At 42.3% G+C, this 18,942-nt stretch overlaps 1 protein-coding gene across 2 annotated transcripts; it reads left to right on the forward strand.

Moving 5' to 3' along the window:
* The first annotated feature begins 220 nt into the window (after positions 1-220).
* cnot4a (CCR4-NOT transcription complex, subunit 4a) lies at positions 221-9,581 on the forward strand. 2 transcript variants are annotated; one of them, XM_008294725.1, is made up of 13 exons: positions 221-446; positions 2,264-2,486; positions 2,847-3,044; positions 3,273-3,359; positions 3,727-3,828; positions 4,129-4,254; positions 4,337-4,461; positions 4,562-4,768; positions 4,884-4,941; positions 5,057-5,312; positions 5,738-6,238; positions 6,514-6,747; positions 7,640-9,581. In XM_008294725.1, exons 2-13 carry the CDS (start codon positions 2,313-2,315, stop codon positions 7,966-7,968), a joined length of 2,397 nt encoding a protein of 798 aa, XP_008292947.1. In that variant the 5' UTR covers positions 221-446; positions 2,264-2,312; the 3' UTR covers positions 7,969-9,581. The 2 variants fall into 2 exon arrangements, with proteins under 2 accessions (XP_008292947.1, XP_008292948.1); XM_008294726.1 differs by having other exon boundaries at positions 2,312-2,486.
* Positions 9,582-18,942: the final 9,361 nt, after the last annotated feature.

Here is an 18,942-nt window from a genome sequence, read left to right on the forward strand (position 1 = left end):
CACGATTTACTGATGCGTGGGAACGAGTTATTTTTATTTCTTAGCGATGTCACCAGACGGGCTCCGTAGTAGAGATGTAGTTGAAATATACACTTTTTAAAATGGAATAGCGGTACGATGGCGAAGAAAAATTAAAAACTACATCTCCCAGAAAGGATGTGCCCATCTGCGCAGACTCAGTGGCAGTGAATACTTGCCCCATTCCCTCCTCCCTACTATAATGCTAGCTAAGATGGTGGTTTGAGCGTAAATTGTCTCCACAATACCAAGAAAAGAAAGGGGCAGAACATCTTTATAGCCTTTTAATTACAACAGAACAACACAACTACTGTTATCTTAAGTGACCGTTTATAGAAATTTTGACATTTCAGATACATTGGCTCGCAGTCCCCGCCCAATTTGGTGTGACTCCCTTGGAGTGGAATCCTAAGCTAAATACGGACAGGGTAAGTAACGCTAACGTTAGCCAAGTTGCTAGCTGGGTTAGATTCTACCTCTGCGTATAAAGGACACTTGTGTCTGTTGCGATTTTATTGACTGACTGTAGAGTTCCCTCAAGCTTTCTGAATCGCTGTCCAGGTAATCTTAATGTCGTTAGAGCATTGTCAGTTGTCTGTAGTGCCACCAACTTGGTTCCAGTTCAATGTTAGCTTGTGTAGGCCTCGTCGTAAGCTCGGCTCCAAAAGCTCGTACACTCTGGTGATAATGTAGCATGCTAGCTGCTAGCGCTTAGCAGAAAGCAAGCTGTCACTTTCTATGTAGGAGTAACCGTACCGTTATGTCATACGTTTTACTAAACCGCGAACGTTAATATTAAGTTAATATTAATTTCTAAATGTTTTGTTTCAGGCAAGAACTGTACAGTTAGCCCTGTAATCTTGCTATCAGTCAGACCGGCTTCTTTTCCCAATTCGCGGCTAGCGTTAGCTTAGCTAAACGTTAGTCAAATAACATCTGTCATAAGGTACGATCCAACAGACAGAGCAGCTAAAGTTACCAGCCAGGCTAACGAGTAATTCTGGCTCCGTACACGACTGTACCAATGATGCCTGCGAGTGAAGCTGGAAAGCGGTGATACCTCAGTGCATGTCAGTTTATTAGCAAAATGCTGCCCAGCATATACACTGTTGGCGTTTCCTCTAATTCAACTTAACACTGTCGGTTTTTATCAGGCTGTATTTGTCACCGAGTTCGCCTTTTAGCAGCGATGTTGTCAAACCAGGCAGGTGTTTAGATGATACCTACAGGCGTTTCATGTGTAAATAAACGCACTTTGTTGTATTTCCCTTCAACGTCCACCATGACGTGTCGAGTACTGTCAATCCGAGCGAGATACCACAACATCCGCATTATCATTCAGCTGTCATAGTTCTGTTTTTAGCTTGTTTTTGAAGATGTGCAGTCATTTGTCCTTTATTAGGCACACCTAGCAGAAACTAATAATGCTCAATACAAAGACCTGCAACAAATATTACCTCCGTGAATGGTAAAATGTCCAGTTTGTGTTAAATCTGTGTGGTGATCATCTTTTGTGAGACTATCCACAGTTTCTCAGGGTCCAAGGTGAGGCAGTCAGATTGCTTTTGTAGCTTCAGTATGTCAACCAAGAGTCCAAAGCTCTAAGATATTTAGAATGCTATCGGAGGTGAAGGAAAACTGCCAAAAGAGCACATATAGGAGTGTAAAAATGGTTAAATGAGTAATTAGTCAGTAAGGTATGTGCAGATTAATGATAGGATTATCAGCTAGTTCTTTCAGCTTCAAGAGAGCAGTTTCTAATATTTACTTTACCTTTTATGATGTCAGCGATGGTGCTTGTTGATGTCAGTGAAGCAGACAATAGAAACAGCTCTGTGAGCAGCACAGTGCAATTCATCTGTACAGCCAACTACAGTCTTCAGAACAACCATAACTTGGAATCAGCATCTATTAAAAAGTGCCATCATAAACCGAATTTTACACCCGTTATTGAAGTATGGTATATTGCATTACAGTGTAAGGTGGACTTTATGAACCAGCAATTGAGTGTGGTAATTGCTCTGCTGATAAACAGGTAAATCTGTGGAAAAACAGATGTTCCGATAAATATATTTTTCTGCCATTGTCGTCTTTGTTGTTATGAAATTAATTCTAAAGGCTATGTCATCCTGCTTGGTGTGTGTGTAGAGACAACAAGTTCTATTAGATGAAAGAACTGGTTCAGTTGATTATTCTCAGCCATCTCTGGATGAAGCTCTTACATTCAGCTTTTATGTTTTTGTAGCCCTGTGCTCTGTGACCAGCTTCAGTACTCACCCTTGCTGCGCCATAGGATGTCCCACAGCCCTGAAATGAAGGACGACCCCATGGAGTGCCCTCTGTGCATGGAGCCACTGGAGATTGATGACGTCAACTTCTTTCCCTGCACGTGTGGCTACCAGATCTGCCGCTTCTGTTGGCATCGCATTCGCACAGATGAGAATGGGCTCTGCCCCGCCTGCAGAAAGGTGAGAAAAAGATAAGCTGGACATGATTCCAAAAAATTCATCAGAACAGGAGGATGATTTGTCTGTGGTTGGCAAAGCAGAGATGATGATGTTGAGCGTCCAAATGCTAATTTAGGAGGAGAAATTTCTTTTCATCTCTCTTCTGAAGTAGCTGCTTATTCAGAACATCTGTTCATTTTAATTTACAGCTTCACTTTTACAGTTTCAGCTTTTTTGCTTGTAACGCCTGTTGATCTGCCACATTGCCAACCGAAGGTCTCAGTTACTGTCCTTTATAAAGCCACATAATTTAGACTAGAGGGGAATTTTTTCAAATGGTGGATCTCAGTTTGTATTTAAATTCTTTGTGTTTTTGTGCAGCCGTACCCAGAGGACCCTGCTGTGTACAAGCCTCTGTCACAGGAGGAGATCCAAAGGATAAAGAATGAAAAGAAGCAAAAACAGAATGAGAAAAAGCAGAAGGTGACAGAAAACCGCAAACACCTGGCCAGTGTCAGAGTGGTCCAGAGAAACCTGGTGTTTGTGGTGGGGCTCTCGCAGCGACTTGCCGACCCAGAGGTGAGTACAGCATCACCGCTAACAAGATTAGTGACTTATGCTACCAGTGACACTAGAGTGTTGGAACTCGGGGTATTTTAGTTTGATGTGAATAAGTTACTGACTATGACAACTAAAGACACTAGTCGTTGATGTGCTATGACAGGGAATGATTTCTAACAGTGCTGTGTGCAAAAGGACTTACAGTATACCCAAACCTTTGTGTTGCTTTTTGTGTTTTACCCACAGGTCCTAAAACGACCAGAATATTTTGGAAGGTTTGGGAAAATCCATAAAGTGGTCATAAACAATAGCACATCTTATGCAGGTTCACAGGTAAGAGAGATGTGGATTAGTTTAGAGACATTAATGCAGGTAAATCAATATTCATTTTTGTAGTTACTGAACAGTTTGTCTTTTAATAATTGTTTTCTGCGGTTTTATATACCAAGGTGTGCTTTATTCTTTGTTAATTTGTTTACATTAGTTCCATACATTTTCTAAGTTATATGTTTTTTATGTTATTAAAAATAATTCATTGTTATATTGATACAATTGTGATTAGTTACAAATTACCAAGCACTAAATCAATTAATAATGAAAATAATTGAGCATTGCAGCAACAGAGAGCTCATGAATGCAATATACAGCTACAGTAAAATTGTTGTACTTTACTTAAGTTTCCTTTTTTGTGTTTTTTTAGGGGCCTAGTGCCAGCGCTTATGTCACTTACATCCGCTCTGAAGATGCTCTCAGAGCAATACAGTGTGTGAACAATGTGGTTGTTGATGGCAGAACACTCAAGGTAAGATGTTGACCACAATAATATTTCTCTGTGTTACTTGTGTTTAAGTGCTGATCTTGTATATGGCTACGATTAGAGGTTTCATTTGTGTGAAAGCCATGTGATAAATTTTTTTTGGTTTTCTTCCTGTTTCCGGCTGTTAAAATACTCACATCATTGTGTTAAACAACGTAGAATATCTCACTGTAGAATTACACAGAGGAGATCAAAAAAGCATCTTGAACATTAACTTTTTTATTTTTTGTACAAGTTTTCTTTTATCATTGTCTCTGAGCTTTTATTTCTGAATTTCTCTTACAGGCTTCTTTAGGCACAACAAAGTACTGCAGTTACTTCCTCAAAAGTATGCAGTGTCCCAAACCTGATTGTATGTATCTACATGAGCTGGGGGATGAAGCAGCTAGCTTTACTAAAGAGGAGATGCAGGTACACTCTTTATTTCCTCTTCCTAAAATGAGAGATCATTTTGGTTGAAGACTTCATTTTGACTCACGTGTCTTTTTCTTAGGCGGGGAAACATCAAGAGTATGAGCAGAAACTCCTCCAAGACCTCTATAAAATTAACCCTAGCTTTCTACAACCTCCAGCATGTGGAACAGAGAAGTCAAAGAGTAAATCCAACTCCACACAGAGGTTGGATTTAATTTATTTATCTTGTTTATTTAGACCTCCACAGTTGAGCTTAATCGTAGCGTAATGCTTGATGATTTATTTGTGTCCTGCTTTCTAACAGAACCAACAATAGCAATGGTAAAGATGGGTGGCCAACACTGTCAGGGCATAGCAAACTGGCCAATGGGCTTTCAGAAGACCGTAAGTCCCCTCCGCTGCTAGATTATCTAGACCAAGAAGTTATTGCTTCAGATGGGCTAGAAACAGAGCTGGGTCCTGGCCAACGTACTGCCTTGTCCCCTTTCTCCTCCAACTGTGACAGCAACAGGTAATACGGACAACTCCTCAGGAAAAGGCTCAACATATTCTTAAAGAAAATAATTGTGTTTATAATTTGCAGTCAGTATTCTCTGTTCATCAGTTTGTACATTTTCTATCTGCAGTCCCAGTGACAAACCTCCAGAGTCAATCGGTATGGTAAATGGAGAGACTTTACAACAGGTAAATAAAAAAACCCTAACCAGCGTGTTTGGTTAGTTAAATTTTTAAAAAAAAAAGATGAATTGAGTTTGAAAACGACGATACAGCAAGCAATTTTTTCTTTTTCATTTTGTAGATACCCACCAGTGACTCCCCTTCACCTCCCCCGGGTTTAACCAAGCCCAGCCTGGTGGTGCCCATCAGCATGTCAGACCTCACAGCCCGTTCACCCTTTGAGGGTGCGGCAGCTGAGTCTCAGTCGCTCTTTTCAGACAACAGTAACTTCAGGCATCCAAACCCTCTTCCTGCTGGCCTGCCCCCCTTCCCCAGCTCCCCACGCGGCAGTTCCGACTGGCCCATGACCCCCGAACCACAGAGCCTCTTCACATCAGGTGACATGGACCTTCCATGAAAACATTTTGTATAACGTAAAATACCTGCCGAATTGTGTTTTATAAAATATGACGCTACAAAGCCACAACACCAACAACATGTTGACCTGCAGCTGCTTTATTCTGAATGTTTTTTTTTTCTTCCCAGTACTCAGGCTGTTGCAAGCAGTGTAATTATTACCTAGCAAAGCTCTTAAACATAAATACCACTTGCTGGCTATTCTATGAAGAGGATTTTTTTTTTATCAAGCAGAAACAAAATTAAAGTTAAAAGGAGATGAGCATTTAGTTTTATTTACAATTGGGATTTTAAGTACTAAATAGATTTCAAAGAGATTACAGATGTAGCCTTTATCATCTCAATGGAAAAAGGAGTCCAAGTTTTGAGGCGCCACTAACTGATCCCTTTTTCTCTCTCCTCACAGACACAATACCAGTGTCTTCTTCCACAGACTGGCAGGCGGCCTTTGGCTTTGGCTCATCCAGCAAACAGCAGGATGATGACCTGGGCTTCGATCCTTTCGACGTAACACGCAAGGCTTTGGCCGACCTGATAGAAAAGGAGTTGTCGGTGCAGGATCAGAGCCCCTCGTCCCCAGGGCCCCTGACCCAGGGGAGCAGCCATGGTCCCGGCCTGCCACCCTCCAACCCAAACCCTAGCGCCTCCCACCACTTCCCCAGTGGCCTGCCACGCCTCCCACAGCTCCACCACAGAGCCATCTACAGCTCCTTCAGTTTCCCCGGCAGTCACAACAGCCAGGCCAGTCAGCAGCAGCCAGCCGCCAGACACCCCTGGATGGGCGTCCCCACACGAAATAACCTCACACACTTGAACCACTCAGCCAGTGCTGCCTCACACAGTAATTTCCTGGACCTGAATCTGCCCCCTCAGCACAACACAGGGCTGGGAGGGATCCCCATCTCAGGTACCTGACACCTGGGTCACTTTGGCACCTTTCTCTGTCCCATGAAAGCAGTACATGTTAAAACAGAGATGAGATGTGCTACATAATGAAGTTATTTAATATCACAGAGTATGCACACTGCCACGTAGCATTATGATGCTTGTTTTGATTAGCTTTTATTGATTTTACAGAGAGGAAACAAAATGCTGGTAGATGCAGTACTGCAAGTCAACCACTAGTCTGTGATCAAAACACCTGAGGAACTGACATGTCTGTTTTGCTCTCCTCTCCTGCAGAAAACAGTGGCTCTATAGATGGCTTAAATGTGAAAGAATGGCAGGACGGCCTGAGAGCTCTCCTGCCCAACATCAATATCAATTTCGGGGGCCTCCCAAACTCCTCTTCTTCTTCATCTTCCTCATCCTCCAACAGTGTTAATCACATCGGTGGGCCAGCAGGGCCGACAGGCATCTCGCACAGCCTGAGCTGGGACGGCACAGCCAGTTGGATGGACCCTGCTATCATTACAGGTAGAGAATAAGTTCACGACAACGGTTTCAGTCCTTTGTCCAGGATAAGTTCCAAATATGTGCCAGTTTCAGCTTCTGTTTTTTGTCATTGTAAATTGAGTTAGCTGTGCAAAAATATGTTTCATCATTTATTAGTCTCAATCAATTGCTAGGTCTGTAAAATTCTTAAAAAGCAATGAAATATTTACATTTAAAGTCCAAAATGGTGTTTTTAAACTACTTGTATGTGCAGTATACTATTGAAACCCCAACAATATTCAGTGCACAATAGCATTACACAAGGACTGTTGATTGGACAGGACAAATAATTTGAAAATTAACCAAAATATCATTGGGTTAACTGATGCTAAAAATAACTGTTAGTTGCTTCATTTATGTGATGCAAGTGCAAAGTTATTATGGGGAGACAGCTAGAGGGGATGTTTTACAAGGTGTGGGCAAAATGCCATCTTACAATGACAAACCTTGGTACTGTGTGTGTGATTTATGATACTGTTCGTGGTGCAACATCACACAGTTTGGAACTTTAACTAATCCACTTGCAGTTCAAGCAGCTAATGCGGATCATAATTCTACAAACGGCTCTGGTTCTTCACCTTTTTGGTTTAGGTTGAAGAAAAGCCTTTTCATTCCTTTAATCACCCCACTGCCCCAGGACACCCCGCATACAATCCATACCGTGTACTTAAGCAGAGCTTTGATGAACACCACAAATCTAAATGTTTTTGTTTTTTTTTTTGTTTTTTTTTACAAAAAGTAGCTTAAGTCTCTGCCTGACAGTCCCCATGAAAACATAACTGAACATTAGCTTCACTGTAGTTTTGTTAAAGAGTCTCTTCCGTGTCGTGTTGTCATCTCTTGTGACCCCTCTGCATCACCCTCACCCCCTCAGGCATCCCAGCCTCGGCAGGCAGCAGTTTAGACTGTCTCCAGGACGACAACCCACCACACTGGCTCAAGTCCCTGCAGGCGCTCACAGAGATGGACGGCCCTGCCAGCTCAGCGGTGCCCACTCCCCAGCCCCTCCACAGCGGCCTCCTCGATGCCCACCTCCCCCTCCATCACAGAGCCGCCGGCGGCTGGGCTCCCTACCTGCCCCCTCCCACAGCCAACCCCGCCAGCCAGTTCCACTCCCCTCCCCCAGGCTTCCAGACCGCCTTCAGACCCACGGGACAGCCCGCCACAGAGCTGCTACAGAGTGCCGCTGTGGACCGCCACTGAACACAGACTACAGCCGGCACCCATCCATTCCCCCACTACCACTTTATACCCAATCATCCTGTAACCCGCTCCCCTTCCCCCAATGCAATACACACCAATCTGCAGAGTATGAAAAATTAACAAAGTAACAAACATGCTTTCTTCTTTTTCTCTTCCTCCTTCCTTTTTGTCTACTCTGAAGGCCTATTTGTTTTTGTTTTTGTTTGTGGCACACAAATTATCAGTACCCTTTGTCTGCTGCCATCACCACTCCTTAGAGCTAGTTCTGGGCGTAACATGGGATTCATTGTGTAGCTTGCTGTTAACAGAGAGCACAAGAATCAGTATAGCATCAAGCGCCCAGTGGTGACACAAGAGTTAAATCCACAAACTGGCAGAGAAACAAATTAGCTGAAGTGAGGTCTTTTTTAAAAGTAACTAATGATTAAGCATGAACAACATTTGTGTTTTTGAAAGTTGAAGTCATGATTAGTTTTCGAGGAATGAAGCAAGCTGTGAATCTGCTCTTTGAAGCTTTGCCCCAAAGACCCTCATCTTCCCCACTCTAACAGGAGACTGTGAAACGGTTAACCCTTACAGCTACGTTGTGAATAAGGCGAGGTGAGAGACAGAGAGAAGAGGGGTTGGCACTTAGCTTTTTTGAGAGTGGGTTAAAAAATAAATATCAAAACTAAAAAAGAAGCTGAGATTTGGTGCGTAGAGAGTGAATGCAGACGACACAGGGGAGTTGGGGGCACAGGCTATGCATGGGCTCCCTGTTAGGTAGGGACACAAATGGCCTGCTTGAGAGGCCACTTGGCTCACAATCTCTTTAGTGGGGGGCTCCCACTGGCCCCATCCTGCTGGAGGGAAAATTTGCTGAACCTCTGTATCAGAGGATAGAGCATTGCCTAACCGCAGGGAGCCAGGGCTTTGGGAGATCGTGGCACACATCCTGAGCACTAGGGTTAGACTCTTACTCACAGTGCCACTGTGTGGTACCTACAATAGCTAGCCCTAACATGGACAGCCACCACATAGATAGGACAATGACTGGATGGATGAGGACAAGTCAAAAATACTAATGAGGGTAGTAAAGGGGTTAATAGGTCCCTTTGTTGAACCCACGAGGGCTTAAACGAGGCCTTAAAATGGACAGAGGAGACAAAGGAGCTTGAGTGATTGGAAGGGGAGTGTCAATGACTGCTGAAAAATATGCAATATTGTATGTGACTTCGGCAACTGTATGTGAGTGTGTGTCACTAAGGTAGGTGCTGCAAGACAATACCAAGTACTGTAGTAGTGATTTAAGGAGCTCTCAGCCTTTAGGATTTCAGATCGACCTCTCCAACCACCGCCTTTTTTCTTTTTGAAGTCTTAATTCTGATCCGTGTTCGCTCTGTCTCTCTTTCTCTCTCTCTCTCTCTTACCCCCACCCTCCCCCCCGCTGCCCCCTATTTAACAGTATTCACAAAAATGAACAAAGTCATCCAGGAGAAACCAACACAGAGTCATACAATGGGTTTTAACATAATTTTGCGAGAAAAAAAAATACAATTTGAGGCGCTTAAAGGAAGTGAACTTTCCTCTGCAGGTCTGGAAAAATGAACCTTAAATAAAACTGAAAACTCAGAGCTGGTGTTTGTCTGCTGTTGTGTTCTCACCCACCCCGATTCAATCACATGCACTTATGAATATTACTCTTTGACGTACTCACCAGCACACCGTATATTACAGCTGAGTAGTATCAGGCAGCTCACTGTAAATCACTCTTGTTTCTTATTCTGATGTCCTCCACTAGGGGGCAGATCACTTTCTGTCAGTGAGGAAGCTCTGCAGTCAAACTTCACTTGAGCACAAGGTGACACAGAAAGACACTGACACTACAGTTTTCACTAGTTTTCCCCCCTGAAAACAAGTATTTGTCAGACACAAAATGACTGACTGCAGCCTAAATGCAGATAATGAGCTAGAATCCCATTTTTTCTCTGCCATATGCTCATCTGTTCAGTGTAGGAGTACTGCTGGGAGCAGAGCATGCGTGCATATCGCTGTCCTTCAGTTTGCAGCTCTGCATTCTCCTCAGCCAATGCAGCAGTAGGTAGTCTGCAGCAGAGAGGTTTCTTTTTTGTCCTGTTGGACTTCTGACAGACATGGGGAGGAGCACGGTCAATACTCGTACGGTGTCTCTACTATTTCTGCAGTTAATAACCGAAAAAGATGCCTCTTTGTATGTTCTATTATTTATGGTTTCTGTGGGAGAATAACAACAGATACATGATTTAAAATGTCAGTTTTCTTATTCAGTTCCATTTAGATTCAGTTATAGCTTAAACGTCAGAGTAATTGTGAAAAAAGATGTTACCTTTACCTGCCACCATCCTCATTTAGCATTTCTAAATGGTATATGAACATTTTTTAGAACACACTGTAATAAATTAGACCTACACATCAGTTTGTTTTAGCTTTTTTTTTAGTATTGGTGTATATGTCCCAGCACTAGCAAAGAAATGTCAGCACAGGGAGGTCAAATTAAGTGCAAGGTCATTTCGAAACAGCATCAAATGATTATTTTTCAACTGCAAACTTACAAATCTGTAAAAAGAAAAAAGGGGGAAAAAAGAAAGAAAGAAAGAAAACAAGATATGGACTTAAAAAAAAAAACAGCATGTAATTCAGTTTCCTGTGAAAGAAAGGAAAGTCTTAAACTGCCAAATGTCTTGTATAGTTTCTCCTTACTCTGACGTACCGATGCCATTTCTGTGTTTGATCGTTGGCCGTCGGGAAACATTTCTGCATCTATAAACTGATAGTTTGTTGTGATTGTGGCGTGTGCTGCAGGAGGCTGTTCAGTTATTTGTTTGGGAAGTTTCAGTGAAAATCCTCAGACCTGCAGCGAGCGCAAACACAACTGCTACCCACAGCAGTGAGGACGCCGAACAGCTCGTCATGGGGAAAGTCAAGATTTGAGTAAGTATTTCATTGAATTATCCATTAAAAAGAATTATTGACACAAACAACACAATCTGCTGATAGTACCTGTGTAGTGATATGAGTATTGGCCTCAAAAATACAGTACAGGTTGAAATTTATACATGTTAGTTATTGTAGAGTGATAACAGTTATAGCTTTCCCTACGACGACACAGTTTCTATTTTATTGTGAAGTATAGGATTGAGGTCAGTGCAAGTCCAGTTAACGACTGCCCACTGGAGTTATAGTGATTCTAATCCAACACACTTTAGGTCTAATTCAGCAAATATGTCCTCACAGTCTGCTAATTGTCCACTCCAAAACAGGGACATCTCTATTCTAGTGTGTCCTGTGCATGTTCCTGTTCTGGATCAGGGGATAGGGTGTCGTGGGAACAAAGTCCTTATGGGCAAGTCAGCAGCCATCTTTGGTAATGACCCAAGTAATTATTTTGATCAAACAAGACCAGGTCCCTGTCTGAATGAATGGGGAGGGGGCAATAATTTATATGCCAGTGCTCCCCAGGACAAAGTGTGATGATGTTGCCCCAAAAATAAGATTTAAAACGTATTTTCCCCCCAACAAGTCATACTTTGATTACACATGCATATAGTTTGAAACACCACATGTGAATCAGTGTAACAACTCAACTGATTGTATGTTTCCTGGGTTCAGCTGTTATAAAGCAGATGATTGGTTTTTTGAGAGGAGTTACAGGACATGAGGCTTTACAGAATTCCCTCAGATTTGTATTCAGGTTTCTCTATGTGGTGAGTCTCCCCATTTTAGCGTCTCTGGTGTGTGACAGAGGGATGGTAAACCTGCTGAATCCTGCTATGTGAATATTCTAACTAGCGTAATACACAGACTGCACAGAAAAGATGGACGTAGCTGCAGGTCTGAAAAGTCTAACACAGAAGTGACCTAAAAGCTGCATTCTTTCCAGCAGCCAACAGGAGATGACTTCTGCTGAACACAGTGTGAGGCTCACTTTGCCAATAAAGTAGGGTAAGTTTTAGGATGCCAGCTTGTGATTAAGAGTTTGCTATCGTCGTGTGCAGTGTCCTTGAGTTCTGATCGACCCTTCGCTCTTTTTCAGTGAATCAAGGTGATGAAGGTCGGATTCTGAACTCGAGGCTTCAAACCAGGAGTCCACAAAGCAGCAGGTGACATCACGGTTTCCATTTTTTATATACAGCGTACAGCTAAATGTCAACAATCTCTCTTCACAATCACAGACTTCATCCTTAATACACAATTATATCTGCTATTGCTATGTGATTTTATAAAACGTTTGTTGAATGCTTACTGTTTATGAATGCCCAGTAGGTGTGGTTACGGTGACGTTAAACAAAAATGAATTGCATAAAATGGAGAAAAACTATAAAGTTTCCCATTAATAAAATGTAACCAATGGACATTTGTTGGTAATCCTCTGGAGTCCATGCTTATTTCTCTTTCTGTGCATTTATCTTTGCATTTTTTTTAACTGTCCTTATCACACATGCTTGGTATCATTTTTCTACACATGTTGCTGATTTGTCCTTTTGTCGATTTAGAATCGAATAAAGTATTATCATTACACAAGTACAACAAAATTAGGTTTTTAATTTCCTTGCTCGATGGTATAGAACAATAAGTTAAAGCATGTATATTCTAGAACAACGCAGCCAGCCTAAAAATTAAAAAGAAAACCTCCAAAATATTATTTGAACAGGTTGCAAAGAACAATCAATTGTTTCATTGTTTATGTACACAAATGCAGCAGAAAAAATGGGGAAAAAAATCTGAATTATCACAATACTTTTTCCTTTGAAACTTGGTCTATAAATCACAGAAAATAAATATGCACTGAAAAAACATTTTTAAAATTATGTTACACAGATAAAACAAGCTCAGTGTATTTAATAATCGCACAAAAGGCGCTAGAGCAGGGGTGTCGAACTCCAGTCCTTGAGGGTCGCAATCCTGCAAGTTTTAGATGTTTCCCTCTTACAACACACCTGATTCAAATGATCAGCTCATCATCAAGCTCTGCAGAAGCCTGATAACGATCCTGATCATTTAAATCAGGTGTGTTGGAAGAGGGAAACATCCAAAACGCGGCCCTCGAGGACCAGGATTCGACACCCCTGCGCTAGAGGGTTATAGAAATTAAACAATTTCTCTGTTATGAAACTAGCTGATGATTCTTTCCTGTGATCCGACCAACTGATTGATCGACTGGTGGTCTCCACGGGAGCGGTGGTGGTGTAACTGGGCTCGCTGGCTGAAACAGACGCCCTGGGATGGTTGGAGCTGCCCCCTCTGGTTTCAGGCTCCAGGTGCTGAGGAGGCACCAGCAGAGGAAGGTGAGTGTGTAAATAATGCAGGCAGGCAGCAGATTCAGGGGCTGTGACAATGAGTCAGCAGCTACACAACGGGGGGGAGCATTGCTGAGAGTGTTCCCGGACCAACAAACACTCATGCACACTTCACTGCACTGAAACACAATGGAGGGATCTTAGTGATGATGCATGCCTGACGTGTTCAAGAATAGCATCTGTTTATTTTCTACAGCTACAGAAAATAGCTCCAGCGTTTAGGGCTCGTTTCTGACTGGCACAGAAATTGCCTAGAAAGACTGCTAGACTTAATGATTAGTTTATTGATTTGCCTGCTTTGCTGAAACTGCATATTCATGCTCCTTATTATAAGGAGATGGAGGAGTACTAGGGAGTGAGGTTGAATGATGAAGCAGAAGAGATTAGAGGGAATTCACAGACATGAACAACACCTGGGTCACAAAGTATTACTAAATTATTACATTTTAAGCACCTATATTTAGATATTTACAGCACTGGGACAATATTGTGACTTTAAATTCTGTAATTCTTTGTAAAATGACTCGTTTTGCCACAAAGTAAGCTGAGCATTTGCAAACCAAGAAGCAGCATTTAACTATGGGCAGGTGTTACAGCAGGACATAGGAGTAAAAGCCCTGATTTTCCACTCTTCCACAGATCTGTCCTCTGCGGGGGTTCGGTCCATTAAACTGCTGAAGCCTTGCTTTCCTTGAGGACTGCAGCTACAGTATGAGGGCATGTGCAGAGGGCACAGTAGCTGCAGTGGCTGGCGTTAAGAGCATGCTGTCTTTACTGAAAGGCGGAGAGAGATTATGAGACATGAGAGAAACACCCTTAGAATGAATAAAAGGGACATAAATACTCCACAATGTTACAAGACACTGTCTGGGAATGCATAAGAATCTAGTCATATTTTCTGAAGGGACTGTACAAAAATTATTGAGGTGGAGAGTGAAGGAAAAAATGTTAGCTTGATTAATATTTTTTGTGGACCCTTCCTTTTGCTTAGAAAAACCTGGCATATAGCGGCGTGGATATTTAATCAGTTAATTCAAGTTATTTGCTGGGAGCAGACCTTGTGGATGAAGGTTAGCCTTGACCTTGTCGTAATTTGCAGTTTTTCTTTATTGTACTGAAATTGACATGTTTTTTAGGCGTATCTGAAACAAGAAAGTTATCTAAAAATCCAAACTTACATGTAATTCAAACAGGAGGAGAGTCTGTGGCTTTTACATGACAACAATGTGATGGATGATGATGACGTACACAAGCTGCATTTACATGGACACGAGCATCCTCGTTATGATTAGGGTTTGAAGTGTCCTGTTTTTGCATTTGCGCATGTAAGCATCCTGATCTGATCTCAGAAATCCCGATAAACTTTTATCCAGGTGTTGAGAAACAAGATTAGGCTAGCACTCTGAAATAAACCAGCATACTGTTGTACTTACACGTCTTATCCTGGATTTGAACCAAGCGTTATTCCCTACAACTGTCCAGTTTGTACAACTCTACGTCCGCTCTCATCGGAAGCTGAACTGATGCTCATGTGGTGATTTTTTCTGGTCCATTCTGGTTCAACACAGCCAGGAGTCTTGCATCGCCAGTTCATTCCCTTGCACTGACACAGCATTGCGTAGAATAGTCTGGCTGCACCTTATTATCACTCCGCTGTAGTGGGAAATGCTCTGGGGTGTTTGTATTTCTTCAAACCAGTTTTGTCTTGGTTTATCTTGGTCTGAGAGAACTGGTGTTCCCTCAAAATAGTGAAACTATTTTGGTGAAACATTTGCATGCAGGGAGGTGAATGCTGTCATTAAGATGGATAATAAGCCGAAACAAACTGTCAGGCCTGTTTTATTGCATGATCCAAGTCCTCAGAAAAACTTCACATTTACAGTGTGTAAGCTGCTGCCAGAGACTGCTAAAAACAGCAACATATAGGTAGCAGGAGGAGAGGAGAAAGCAGCGTGAAATGCATGGCCAATAGCCCACTTATACCCACAGTCCACATCTGGTGAGTCAGACTACACCGCCAAACGAGCCTCTACTCATACAGAAATGTTTTCTGCACTCAGGGAGCCTGAACTCCATCGGTTGAAGTGGAGGACATGTTTAATATTTACTGTCACTCTCGTTTCCCATCGCTGCCAATAAGGTGGATGAGCCAAATCCACAACACGGTGTTAGCATTTTTAAGTGCTGAACCTGCCATAAGTTAAAATGGCCTCATTTTCAATTGCCATAGTCAAATTAATTAACAGTTACAGTTCTACAGTTGATGCTGTAAATATCCCAGGTGCCTGTGCAAGCAGCACAAGCACAAAGTAGTCAGTGACTGGAATACCCATTATGTGTATGGGGATATGAGTAAACAAATTTGTCTGCGCTCCATGTAAACGCCACATCCTGGATATGATCAAAGCTCGGATCGGCCTCATAATTAGAATCCAGGTATTTATTTGTCTTTTTATTTTTCCCTGGCCCTGGGCTGGCTGGCTGCATGGAAAACCTGCAGGGACTGCTCTCAGCAGAAAGCACTCTTTCCATTTGTCAGTCTTTGACAAGCGCTCTCACCAGTAGAGCTGCCTGCACTGCAAAAAATGACCATTTTGAGAAGTTATTTAGTCTCATTTAAGGCTGTTAAAACTACAGCAGAAATGCTATATCGGTTAATCAATTCATTGATCAGCAGAAGATTCATGTATAGCTACTGTGGTAATGTGGTTTTCAAGACTAAACCAAAGTCACTGACTGGTTTCAGAGTCTGTATGTCCAACTTGGCATTGCATTGGATATATTTGGGTTTCGGACAAAGCAAATTTGAAGATTTCATTATCAGTTTCAGAAGATCATGATAGACATGTTTAATTTATTAATCAAGGAAATATTAGAAAAATTCAATTGATAATACAAATAATTTTGAGCTGCAACTCTATTAAAACCTAAAATGGAGAACTGAAATAACGTCAGTAGAGGTAGTTAAGTCCACCACCCACCAGGGCTGAGTATTTACATTTACTTGAAACAGGGGAAAACTTTAATTGACTCTCAGTATGCATTCCCTTATTTACTGGCACATTCAGAGGATATTTTTTGCAGTGTGCACAACTCTCAACTGACCCACACGAGCCTTTACTGTAAATTCCACCAGCAGTCCAGTTAATGTGTCCTGGCCAGGAAAACTGACATGCTCCTCCATCATCATACAGTATGTAATGGCTCTGTTGTACCAGGTCTGTATGTAGTGTAACATGGACAGCGGTTGATGTCCAACAATGGCTCTGCATATTCCCCTGTAACTTGCAAAAGTTGCAAAAGACTACTTCTATTACCTCCCTCTTTTGGGTGGTTCTGTAGAAGACGCGGCAGACGTTCAGAAGTTTAAAATGCCATAGTACGACATCTTGTAAACGTTTTTCGGCACAATGTTGAAAGAAGTACCAGATCAGTAGAGTAGAGCAGTGTGTTGTGAATGATGAATGACTTGTACACTGTTAGTAAAGGGTAGATGGTGGTGGAGGTGTCTGACTGGATCCTTGACATTTTTGGAAATACGTTTTGATATAGATTTCCATCAATACCACTTTCATGTCTGTTCAGTAAATATTAGAAGCCTGAGCTGGCAGCCGGGTAACCTGCTAACCTGCCTCTGTCTGAAGGAGACACAACATCCCCACGAACACCTCTAAAGCTCAGTATTTACATATGTCTCGCCAGTATAATCTGTACAAAAAAAACATGAAGAATTTTATCTGAATGCTCATTTCCGAAAGAGAAGTAAAGAGAACATCACATCTTCAGCTTCCTGAGTGTTGACAAAATCACTGCCAAGAAACAGTCCAGCAGGTGACCTCTATAAAACCACAGCAGGCTGATTCAACACCTGTTTTTATGCAGATCAGACAAACAAGAAACACCGTGTTAATGACCTCTTTGAGCAGGGCCAGGATTACTTTACAGTCTTTATGCTAACTGAGGTACTGACATGAAAGTGGCATGAACATTCTCATCTAGTCCTTGGGGGGAAAAAAGATAATAAAAACATTTCCCATGCTTTAAAGCTACTTGTTTAAAAGAGCAGTGACCCTGCTTGTATCAACCATTAAACACCCTTTCCAGCCTCGCAGTGACCTTTGTTGGTGTCTCTAGTCAGCATCCACAGACGACGCTCAGGTTGTGTATGTCTCAGCAGGGCCCCTCGTGCTTCATGGTGATATCCTTCTGTGGTTTTGTATTTGCCAGCCTCCTTGAGCGCCGTGTGGTGATGTAATTGAAGCAGGAAGGTCACAGCGGCAGTTTCGTAGATGTTAAGTTTTGAATTTTCTCCCCCAGACAAGCACGCTGACACTGCACACCAGGCAGGAGAAGCATGTAAACTGAGATCCGCATCGCCTGATACCACAAGGACATATCCAGCCCTGAGCATTGATAGCAGATTCTGCCAAGGCTGGGTGCTTAGAAAGATTCAGTAGTTAAAAATCAAAGTAATTTTCTTTCTCTTTTTTTTTTGCCATGCATGGCAACAGAGTGTGCATGGCTCTGGAGTTTAAAAGGTTGGTCAATTGATCCACCATTTTTAGTCCAGACTTAAATATCTGCACAACTCCTGGATGCACTGTTGTGACATTTCATTCAGTCACTCATGGTTCCCAGACAATGAACCCTAATGACTCTGGTTATCCCCTGACTTTTCATTTAGCACCACCACGAGGTTTACCTCAGAGAACATACGTGTCACTTTTATGACCTGCAAAACTATTCCCAGTTGTACTTTGTTTTAGTGCTGATCATCCATTTTTAACATGGAAGCATGCTAAACAAAAGTGAAAACTTTTTCTCGTTTACACACTGACCACAAGTGGACAAGCAGACAGTGATTTTGTAGTGACAGTGGTTTATACTTCATATAGTCTGTCATCTATTCCTTTAACAACGCCGTCACGGTAGACACGACGCCACATGATGGCTGAATGTATATCTCTAGAAAAACTGGTAGACGGTGACATCAGTGGGTAACTCCTGGGGAACTTTCTGTCTGTATCACTTCAGTGATGTAGCGCTGTCAGTGGCCCGAAGTAAAGCGGTACATTTAACTGGCCTGAGTTTCACAGAGACCATTTGTGGACTTCCACAAGGACGAGGAAATTATGGACGTGCCCTTAATTATTAAACAAGTGTGTCAGCAGCCCGGCCTGATGGAGGTAATGCAAAGAGGAAGTGGGCCAGAGAGAGGGCCTCAGGGATTGAGGGGAGTAAGAGAAGGCTGGTGGGCTTGGACCTGGGGGTGGGGTGGTGTTGGACCCAAGGGCTTTGGCTGCAGCATGGGAGATCCAATAATGCTGTCAAAGCTATTTTGCACATTGTTAACATTCGGAACCTTTATGAGCCTGTTAGAGGTGGACTACTGTGCACAGGCTATAAAGTCGACACCAGAGGACACTTGTGATCTGATATAGAGTAACCATATGATACTGTGCAGGCACAGCTGATTGGGCCACAATGAAAAGGCCCTTGAGAAACATTTTGGATGACATCAACAGGAATGGCATTGCATTTTTTTTTTTTGTACAAGGGATATGGGATGAGTGTCTGTCTTCAAAGAAATCGATCAGGGAATATCAAGAAGCCTGACTCAGGCGAACTGGCCATCCTTTGTGTGTGTGTGAGTGTGTGT

The sequence above is a fragment of the Stegastes partitus genome, unplaced genomic scaffold (genome assembly GCF_000690725.1).
Source record: "Stegastes partitus isolate 25-593 unplaced genomic scaffold, Stegastes_partitus-1.0.2 Scaffold988, whole genome shotgun sequence".
Lineage (NCBI taxonomy): Eukaryota > Metazoa > Chordata > Actinopteri > Pomacentridae > Stegastes > Stegastes partitus.